This window comes from Echeneis naucrates, chromosome 5 (assembly GCF_900963305.1).
Source record: "Echeneis naucrates chromosome 5, fEcheNa1.1, whole genome shotgun sequence".
NCBI lineage: Eukaryota > Metazoa > Chordata > Actinopteri > Carangiformes > Echeneidae > Echeneis > Echeneis naucrates.
In genome coordinates this window covers 20,023,460-20,033,784 of record NC_042515.1, presented here as the reverse complement: position 1 = coordinate 20,033,784, position 10,325 = coordinate 20,023,460, and the positions used below count along the sequence as shown (strand labels likewise).

Genomic DNA, 10,325 nt, shown 5'->3' with positions numbered 1-10,325 from the left:
TCATGATAATCTGTGTTTAGAACATTCAAATCAAATAAATGTGAATTTCATTTGCAACAATTGCATAGTGAGAAATCAAGACAAAAGCATGTAAGATAATTATTACTGTCTTAAACAATCTTTATTAATCACAGTGAATCAGTGTCCCACTCACTCACACCAAAATGTTAGTTACATATTTTCTGTACATTTTACACTTTTTTTTTTTATATGAACCATTGAACAACTCCAGAAATGAAAATGAGTGAATTAAAAAATTTGTGTGAATTGTGCAGTTTGGTTCCGTATGTGAAGTATACCAGGTGAATGTACTGCAGTTTAGAAACAGCTACTTTATGTGCATGTGCACCCCTGGGTGATGTCCCAGAACTGAGCCTGAGGATGGATATTTCTCCTTGTTCATTTCACTGACTGCCAGCAGTTCTTATGGCCTTGTGTTCAAGTCCTGGTAACTGTCCCGCATTGCTGTACAGACGCTGTCTTCACTCAGCAGATTTTCAGGCTTCAGGTTGTCATCAGCTTCACACTGATTCTGCATAGACCATTTTAATTACTTTGATCTTGGCTCCATCTTCACTGTTGAGACTTTGGTCATGCTCGTTAACATTTATCTTTCTCTTCACTGTTTTCTTGCCCTCTGACAGTGCTGACCACTGATTTTGAAATTTCATTGGGCACCACACAAATTGATCTCTAGGTTCATAATTCAAGTAGGCAAACCTGATGAGTTTCCTACGCTCCTTCTTATCAAGGACTGCAAACAGAAAATAGTTGAGGACACTCTCTTTGACATTTGGAAGCTCTTGATTGACTAGCGTTTCCTTGAGGAAGAAGTGGACCAGGGGGGCCTGGTAGTGGGGGTACCCCAGGGTTCCAAGGCACTTCAGGATGCGGGTGATGCGCAGGTTGTTGTGAGTTCGACTGTCAATGACAAACAGCAAATAGACAGATGAAGGGTCAGTTAGGAATTTCTGTTACTGTCTCTGAAGAATATGTTTAATGAAAGGTCAGAAATAGTTCACGTGTTCAGGTTGCAGAATCTATGTCTCCAGTTGGGCGCTCGCTTCACTTCTCCTGTTTCTTTATCACACAGCTCGATACCATAGAAGTCCAGCATGAGCTCGTATGACTTCAGCAGGTTTTCCTTTGCTATCCTGCTGCTGAGAAACTTCTGCGGGAGAAGGTGGAACTGTCAGGATGTGAAGGTTGTGAAGCAAATTGAACCGGATAGCTTCTAGTGGTTTACCTTGATTTCTTCTTTAGTCAATTCTTTTGCGTAAAAGTTCACCCCTGGTTCCTGCAGTGGGAACAACCTTTGAGAGAAAAACTTTGTTACAGACTTCATAAAGAGGAAGTGAACATGTTAAGGCATTACTGTGGCTGTGCAGTATCTTACCACTGAATAAAGGTGTGTACCTCCTCCAGTGCATCATAGTTTCCTTTCCAGCCATTGTGGAAATCTTTTATGTATTGACCTGATAAACAAATGCAAAAACATCACTGCATTTTGAGACGTGAATATACTTTATGTCAAGATCGTTTCCCCGGTTTAAAATATGCCCTAGAATGTGAAGCACATTTAGACTGAAACCACCAGCCTACCGTCAGGTGAGGAGATCCTTGTTCCCAGGTGGAACTCCAGATTAGGCATGTCATCCTACACAGCAACAACAAAAAGAAGGCGATGAAAAAAATATTACAATAGCATATGAAAATGTACATTTCATCTCAAATGTCACAACCCATGCCAGCATGTGTGAGGTGTCCTTACAGAAGACATATCCTGGAATGAGGATTGGAGCCCTCTGGTGGAGAACTGAAGACCCTGAAAGAGAAATATGGGCATGACCAAAAATCCAAGTCTGGGCCAGAGTTTGTGTGCGTGCGACTTACCGGGTAGTCATGTCTGTATCTCTGCATGTCTCTAGCAGCATTTTGAAACCTGCTAAACCTGTACTGCTACAAAGACAAGAGCCAAAGATCAGTCTCTGTCCAGCTCTAAACTCCGTCACGTGATGAAATGTCACGGCTGAGAACAGGAAGTGATTCAGGCCACCATGCAGAGTCGCTCACCTGTTTGCGGGTTGCTGGACGCCTGGCCTGCATCACGGAGCTTCCATCCTCCTCCTCAACCTCCCAGGTAGAGTCGTAAACACAGTACAGCTCATCTGACGCCGGAACACAGACGTCCTCGCTATCAGACCCATTCTTATCATCATCAGCATCCTCATCAGCTTCACAATTACTCTCCTCATCATCTTCATCACAATTCTCCTCCTCCTCCTCCTCTTCACCACAATTCTCCTCCTCCTCCTCCTCTTCACCACAATTCTCCTCCTCCTCATCATTCTCATCGTCAGTCAATAGGTCGGAGTCTTCGGTCCACCCCTCCGCGGCCTCTGGCTGGCACTCACAATCCTTGGCCCCGTGCTGCGGGCCCGGGCCCGGGCTGCTTCTGCCCTCGGGGCCTTCGCCGCCTTCGCTGCCATCTCGTTCCTCCTCCCAGGTCAACGCCGACAAGAGCCGCCAGCCCGCTAAGGCCACATTCCTGCAGAGGCAGTACAGGCTGGTCAGGTTCAGGCGCCACAGTGTCTCGATCAGCCTCCGGACCCTTCTGCAGAGGAACCAGGCCATCCTCAGCAGCATCTGCCCGCTGACACCCCACAACCGGGCCACTGGCTTCACGCGAGGAGCCGCTGTGTGTTCGAGCCCGTTTCACTTTCACTTTCTGTTCTCAGAAACTTAGTGAACACGCGGTGACGCCCACAACGAGTGAAGCAAGGATGTGTGTGCAGACCGACCTGGAGAAATGACGTGTTGGCGGAGGCCCATATTGAGAGACTCTGTTGAATTATCTGCACAATTTAATGCTTTGACCAACAGCCCTTTCTTCATGGCAATTATTTGCCATTAATATTTTTTAATTAAGGTTGAGTGATGGAGTGTTAACCCCCTAAATTGTGCAGATAATTCACTGAAAATACCTCAAGAGGTTTCATTCATTTTATCTCTAACCTAATTAACTAAATGTGCGGTGATTTTTTTAAAAAACTGTCCACTAGGCTATTACAGTCCTTTCATTGGTCGGCAGTTCACCACACACTGACTATGATGAAACCTATTAAATGCCCCAACACTGCAAGTTCCTCAACTTAAAATCATAGACCTTAATTTGATCATTAGTATATTAAAATCGGATCCTATGAACCTTAAAATCTGCTAAATTGAATCACTTGTCGCCTTTTAAATTAAACCATCACTTTAATCCTCACACAAGACAGCCGCGTGGCTTTATTGCCTGCTGTATGAAATAATGATGTCAGTATTACACAACTGAAGCTCTATAACTGTACCATGTGCTACCAACCTCTATTATCATTGTGCTATTTATATTCATTTAAAATGTGTTACTTACTGTTAATGATAAGAACAACTCTTTGTAATATGCTGATATTAGTGCCTCTCATCGGTGCCTGTCAGTAAAACATGACCCTTCTCCATTCTGGCTGCTCCATTAAGGCTCCCAGTTCAGTTTGAATTCATGTGTCCATCCATGTTTGCACAAGTTATAATTGAAGAAATTATTATGATAAAGAATGAATAAACTGCAGTTATTTTCTGAAGAATTTGATGGCATGTTAGCACACAATTTCAAATTTTACACTCCACTGTAATTTGAGAGCCATATAATAAAGAAGGGCCCTTTTTCTGACCCCGCTGTCGTCATGACACCAGGGTGATACAGAGGAATTATATCACATCGCTGGCCTTTTTCATAATAAGCCATAAACGACTGTTTACATTTGCCCGTAGTTCAAGCCTGTTTCCCCCATAACACCAAAAAGACATTTTCCTGTAAGTAAAGTTTTTATTTATCTTTTATTTATCTATTAAATATGTCTCTTTTATTTTTATGGCTAAAATAATTTCATCCTCTGCTCATTTTGTCATCAGAACAACTAAATTTATCTCCATTGCAGTCACCTGCTGATGTCAATGAGCATATTCCTCACTCTCATTTTCTCTGGAGATGGCACTTGGACAGGTAAGTCTGAGCTCCAGTCTGTGGACTTCCTGCTCTTAATGTCTTCCTGTGGAAGATAAAGGGAACATATAAAGCAGCCTGTAGAACAAGGAAAATGAGATGAGTACATCCGATAAAGAAGCATCATTACTCCATGGATGGAGTTGTTGAACCGCAGGGCCATTATTAAAAATGTTGCTTATGTTTTTCTGTATGTCTGTAACATGATTCTGTTTAGTATTTGTTGCACACACTGTGAAATTAGCATAAGGAACTGATCTTTAATTATACAGATGTAAGGGCTCTGTCCTTTTTTTGAGTGCACTCCGGTGAGGTTATTATCTCTCAAAAGGAGATAATTACTGCTGGTGGAGGAAAACAGAGCTTGTCTGCATATTGTACTGTTAACATCTGTCCCGCAATATATTCATTTGTGCTTACTACAGCGGGATAAGGTCCTGTACTGTCCCTGGATGATAAAAACACACTGCAGAGAAAGCCATATGTTCTGTAAGGGGGCTGAGGCAATAAATGTGGATTTTAATGACAGATCTCAAGCTCTTTATGACCTAGTTTAGTGCATGAATAGACCCCACAAATTGGAAGTAGATGGAAACTTCATGCAAGATCTAAAAGAGAAATAACTTGCAGCATGGAGCTACAACAGCCTGCCTATTTTCTGATTGCTCCTTTGTGAACCCAGTTAGCACGGCACTGAACAAAAACCCAGCAGATGTCCCTGGAAACTGACAGTGAAGCTCCACAAACCAGGATCCTGTGTAGCTGCACTGATAAATGCCCACAATTCATCTCCTGTGTCTCTCTCACCCACTCTGTGTGGGACTCAGTTAATGACGATGGCTTGGCTGATCACTCAGTGACTAAGTGTGCTTGATAAAGGTCAGTGTTGCCACCAGCTAATGCTTCATCGCTCAGAGCAATACTTTAGCCCAGCGTATTGTGAATACACCACACATGAACGCTTCACGGGGCAAAATAATCAGGAGAGTAAAGCCTGGAAAGGCCAGCTGTTTTTCCTGGGCTTCTCACTGGCAGCTACAGACATAGCACACACAGACACTCAGTCACTGATGGATCCCCCCCGCCCCCAAACACAGGAAATAAGAGTATTAATGCTTTAGCTCAAATTACAATCAAATCATGCTGAACATTTCATTCTGATTTTGTATCAGCATAAAAAGAGAAGACAGAGACTGCATACAGCCGATGAACATGATTTCATTCATCCGACCTGTATTCTATCTCAAACACAGGTTGGAGAACATCGTTGCAGGATATAGTGGGACTATATCCTGACTAATCAGGAATACAGTGTTCATCCTACATCATATTCCCATCAAGTGGTTGAGAGCGTGTGTGGCTAATGAGTTGGAGAATGAGTTGACTGTACCTGGGATCCTGGAGCCCAGTTTGGAGGTCACAGCTGTGAGTGCTCCCATTATCACAAACCCAGCTTCGCTCTTCACATCTTCTCAAGTGGTTCTCTTCCCTGATGTTTTTGATTCCTGGGTCTGCTGTCTGCCGTCTTCTGCTGTATCCTGTTGGACAGTCACCCTGGGTTTTTTACATGAAGCCCCATGGGATCTTCGCTCAGTCATTCCCAAATGTCATCAGAAGTGGATCCCAATTTGGCCTTTGGACTTCAAGTCCCCACTTGGCACAAATGCCTTTATACAATATACCAGCCTCTTGGTCTTGGTGTTCCATGTACACCCAGACTATTCTGACCTCTCAGCCTACTGTTGTGTGATGGATTGTTTCAGCACCTGGAGTCCTCCCTGGTTTGTTATTTACACATTATATATCATCATCTTCATTATCCACCATATTCTTAGTCAGTAACTATGGTGATATAGTTATAAGGTTTAATGGCCCTATTTTTTGAATAACAATGCCTTTTACATTATATGTTGTTGCCAGTAGGTCATTTCAGATGTTTTTGTAAAAGATTTTAGCACGACAACTTTAAGTTCCATACTGGACCACATTCAAGGTTACAAACATCACAATCAGAAAGTCAGAGCGCAGCTGAGCTCAGTGACCAATGTGAAAACATTATGTTGAAAATATGTAGCAGCAGCATCGATAAGAAAAACACATACAAGTGAGCTGTGTAAGGTCATGCTCCGCAGTCAGAGCTTCTTTTTTTTTTTGGAAGATGATGATGATGGAAGATTTTTTTGTTGTCCTGGTATGTAGGAATGAGGGCGGACTGGACGCTGCTTTGACACACGCTGAGGTACAGTACAATGTTTCAACTCTGTAAGTGGGCCAGAGCAGGCGGCCTAACATCATGGAGCTCAGGTAACGGGTGAAGACGCCTGTAGTTTGGAGCCAGTTAACCCAACCCCTCTGCTGCTGGACCAGGTTACAGTGTAATCCAAGCAGGCCACATCAGCATCATGGATGGAGTGCGTGTGTGTCCGAGGCTCTGAGAGGATGAAGAAGCACAACCTCAGGACCTTCTCCCTCATCCTCTCCACCGTCCTCTACCTGCTCATCGGAGCCGCCGTGTTCGACGCCCTGGAGTCGGAGGGCGAGACCTCCCGAAGAAGGGCGCTGGAGCAGAGGCTGAGTGAGCTGAGGAGGAAGCACGGCTTCACCGGGGAGGACTACCGGCGGCTGGAGAGCGTGGTGCTGCTGTCAGAGCCGCACCGAGCCGGGAGGCAGTGGAAGTTCGCCGGCTCCTTTTATTTTGCCATCACCGTTATCACCACGATCGGCAAGTAGTCTGCAGCAGGGACACGCCAAGCATCCCTGCTCCTGTTGTGTATTTCAGTGTGTGTGTTCAACCCATTCTTTTGCCATGAGACATTGCCTTCTGGAAGAATGAAAGATGGCTGTGAAAAAGTTTGCTCCCTCTTTCTTTCTCCCTGAAGCGGTCAGGACGAATTTACAGGAGTTAACAGGAGTTGATTCCCACAGTGACGTTTTAGACAGAGACGCTAAGAAAAATGTTCACTTCCCATTCAAGATGTTGATCCTCACCTTTGCTCTCATGTTCAGAGTATGGTTATATCAAAATGTTCCAGACTTCCTAATAATCTGATATGTTATGTTTGATCTCATTGGTGGAGCGCAGAGCAGCAGGACCAACCCTTTGAAAACTTCTCAATAGTTTAAGCTTCCATATAATTTCAGCTGATCCACAGTCTCTGCCCTTCATGGCGAAACGACAGTCTGTCAGTGCTGCAGAGGAGAATGTCTGAATGGTTTATCACTTTAAATGCTGTTCTGCACACGGGGGTTAAAAAATAAAACTGTAAATGGAGACTTCAACAAGAGGTCAAAACATTTCAAGGTGTAGTCATGTTTCTAAAGCTAGTCCATCCACTAATGACAATATTTACTCATTTTAAGTAATTAGGTGTTTTACAGCCAGTGTTCTAGTCACAGAGTCTTAAAACGACACTTTCTCCCTCTTTGAATTTGCGAATATCATGAGTTTTCCTTTCTGAAGTTTAAATGTTGGACTCAGGAAGTCAGGTGTAAAAGATTTTAGTATGACAACTTCTAGTTGCATACTGGACCACATACAAGGTGACAGACATGTCAGACAAACTAAATCTGAAAATCTGAGTGCAGCTGAGCTCAGAGATGACATACGGTGGACACAGCAGGGCAAGGTAACAACACAATTAATTAACACACAACACATCTAACAATCTGTAGCTTTAACTCTGATTACTCCATACAAGCATTTTCGCCTCACTTTAACCTGAGTATATAGCTACTTCACCACAAGTGCGATTGCATACAAATGCCCTCAGCACCTTCAGCATTGCTGACTTAATAAATTCTGAAGGAAGAGGAGAGATATTTAAACATAACATTCACATGCTTTTCACAGCTGCAGTATTTGCTGTTTTGCTTCAATGTTGCTCACCAGGAAAGATACTGTACTTTTATCAGGGACCTACTCGGACAATGAGCTAAAAAGCTCGAGTGTTTCCACATTAAACCCGGATGAATCACAATGTCTCTTCATGCACATTAGACTATATAAACATCATAAAGTCATTTGTAAGCTTTAGCGTTGTTAGCCCACATTAGTATTCGCAGGTGTTTAGCCGTACGAGATTTTGTAAGCGTAGCATTGAATTGTAGTTCCTTCCTCACCAACAGCTGTCTCCAGAGGTGGAGAGGAACACCACTGTTAACTCCTGTCTCTATCAAAGCTTTTCTTTCATTGGAGCTACCACACCAATTGTGTCATTTAAACCTCCAAATCTGCTGTAGATGTTCTGTTGCCTCAAAGGCATATTATAACCTCTGATGGTAAAAAGACAAAGACAGCAGAAGCTCTTGTCAAATGACAGTCATCAACACCGGCTCCCGGCAAGGAACCGTGTTCAGTGGTGATGAGAATGGAAGATTTTAACACTGTCTAAAGACGTGGAATATCTTTATGCCTGTGAATGGTAACTGACATCACAATGTGTGACTCAATTTGTGTTGTGACTCTGTAGGTTATGGCCATGTTGCACCTCGAACTGATGCTGGGAGGGCCTTCTGCATGTTTTATGCGCTCTTGGGCATTCCTCTGACACTGGTCATGTTCCAGAGTCTGGGCGAGAGGATCAATACTTTAGTTCGCTACCTCCTGCGAAGAGCCAAGCAGGGCCTCGGCTTACGGGAGACGGAGGTATCCATGGGGAACATGGTCCTGGTGGGCCTGCTGTCCTGTATGAGCACTCTGTGTATTGGTGCTGCGGCCTTCTCTCATTTTGAGGACTGGACATTCTTCAGTGCCTACTACTACTGCTTCATCACGCTCACCACCATCGGATTTGGTGATTTTGTGGCCATGCAGAAGAAAGATTTTCTCCAGACGCGACCCCCCTATGTGGCTTTCACTTTTATGTACATTTTGGTTGGGCTGACAGTGATTGGTGCTTTTCTTAACCTGGTGGTCCTAAGGTTCCTCACTGTAAACTCAGATGAGCTTGATGTGAGACTAGCGCCAAGAGGGGAGGAGCGGGGACCACAGCCCCAAGACACCCAAGAGAACAGGGAGGTGGACGCTGAAGCGGAGACTGCTGAGGTGGGATATAAAGATGGAGAAGACAGACATAGCAGCCGCTGCTACCTTAGCCTGCCTATGGAGAGGGCGACCAGCTGTACTGACCTCCTCCCTTCTCCTGCAGAAGATCACAGCCTTATCACTGAACAAAGGCAGCAGGCTGAAATCCCTGACCCCAGCAGACTCAGGACCTTGTTTGGCTGCATTTGCTGTGGTTTGGATAATTCCAGCAGCCCCGCGCCATCTCCGTGTGGCCCCGAGCGTGGCCACAGCAACCCTGTCTTCTACAACTCCATCTCCTACAGGGTGGACCAGGCCTCTTGCAGCTCCTGCACCGGGTTGTCACAGGCCTCCCCCAACCGTATAGCACTCTGCCTGAGCAAGAACAAGCTTTACACCAGGAGAAAGTCATGCTAACACCGTGAATGCCTTAGTCATAGTCTGAGTGGCCTTTGGTGTGGATTTTTTTCTTGCTCTCACCACAGAAATAGATTTTCTGCTTGGTGGAACAAATTGCCCTTTAGAGGTGAATGTAGCATTTCTTAACATAAAATGTAGCCTTTCATAAAATTCACAGACAGTTTAGTATATATTTTTCTACATGAAATATAATTGATAATCTAACAATGTGTTAAAAAAAATAAAGCATGCAATATGAGCATATAAAGATATTTTTCATTATTTTTTTCCCAGTGCATGTTGTCTGTAGTGTGTTTGTGACCAGCTACTGGAAAATGTGTGAATATTTTAAGTGTCAGACCTTCGGCAGTGCTGTCACCTGTGACCTTCAGTAATTTCCACTCAGTGATCATAGCTGTCTTCTAATAGGAACGTACACTCTGTCGCTCTGGCTGGTTCCCTTGGTAACGTTTCCCTGCCTATTGCTTAGTGCAGCGGAAAACTGGACATGGACACGTACAGTACACTGAAGGCAGCACCCAGTTAAAACTGCAATTTCCATACTGCGTCCACCGTGATGAATGAGTTTGTCAGCAAAGAATGGATTGTGAGCATTTGCACTAAAATGTTGGCAAATTAGAAACTCTCCAAATGAGTGTTTAAATGCTTTCCTAGATGTGATGATTGACTTACACATTTCTACTATTTGAATGAGATTTTCATTACAAATGACTGAGGCAAAGAATGAATTACTCTTTACTCCCACTTTTTGAATATTTAAAATAAAAGTTGTGCTTGTCCAGTGTCAGGGGGAGAATCAGGACCTTTGACCTTCTTACCCCCTTTTAGTTACTCCAG

At 43.9% G+C, this 10,325-nt stretch overlaps 2 protein-coding genes across 3 annotated transcripts; one reads left to right on the top strand and one right to left on the bottom strand.

Annotated features, from left to right (window-relative positions):
• Window positions 1–120: 120 nt before the first annotated feature.
• On the bottom strand, window positions 121–2,719 carry LOC115043198 (opioid growth factor receptor-like). 2 transcript variants are annotated; one of them, XM_029501451.1, is made up of 8 exons: window positions 2,074–2,719; window positions 1,894–1,959; window positions 1,772–1,825; window positions 1,603–1,657; window positions 1,397–1,475; window positions 1,247–1,313; window positions 1,023–1,171; window positions 121–921 (listed from the first exon to the last, which is right to left on the bottom strand). In XM_029501451.1, exons 1-8 carry the CDS (start codon window positions 2,644–2,646, stop codon window positions 522–524), a joined length of 1,443 nt encoding a protein of 480 aa, XP_029357311.1. In that variant the 5' UTR covers window positions 2,647–2,719; the 3' UTR covers window positions 121–521. The 2 variants fall into 2 exon arrangements, with proteins under 2 accessions (XP_029357311.1, XP_029357312.1); XM_029501452.1 differs by having other exon boundaries at window positions 1,894–1,956.
• A 3,765-nt stretch (window positions 2,720–6,484) lies between these two features.
• Window positions 6,485–9,485, top strand: LOC115044223 (potassium channel subfamily K member 15-like). Its single transcript, XM_029503144.1, has 3 exons — window positions 6,485–6,767; window positions 8,515–9,083; window positions 9,228–9,485. Exons 1-3 carry the CDS (start codon window positions 6,485–6,487, stop codon window positions 9,483–9,485), a joined length of 1,110 nt encoding a protein of 369 aa, XP_029359004.1.
• The last annotated feature ends 840 nt before the right edge of the window (window positions 9,486–10,325 follow it).

Coding starts and splice junctions, on each gene's coding strand:
- LOC115043198 (XM_029501451.1), bottom strand. CDS start 2,646: ATGCTGCTGAGGATGGCCTGGTTCCTCTGCAGAAGGGTCCGGAGGCTG. Junction 1,960..2,073: donor GTCCAGCAACCCGCAAACAG/GTGAGCGACTCT, acceptor TTGTCTTTGTAG/CAGTACAGGTTTAGCAGGTT. Junction 922..1,022: donor AGATTCTGCAACCTGAACAC/GTGAACTATTTC, acceptor TGTCATTGACAG/TCGAACTCACAACAACCTGC.
- LOC115044223 (XM_029503144.1), top strand. CDS start 6,485: ATGAAGAAGCACAACCTCAGGACCTTCTCCCTCATCCTCTCCACCGTC. Junction 6,768..8,514: donor CACCGTTATCACCACGATCG/GCAAGTAGTCTG, acceptor GTGACTCTGTAG/GTTATGGCCATGTTGCACCT. Junction 9,084..9,227: donor TGGACGCTGAAGCGGAGACT/GCTGAGGTGGGA, acceptor CAAAGGCAGCAG/GCTGAAATCCCTGACCCCAG.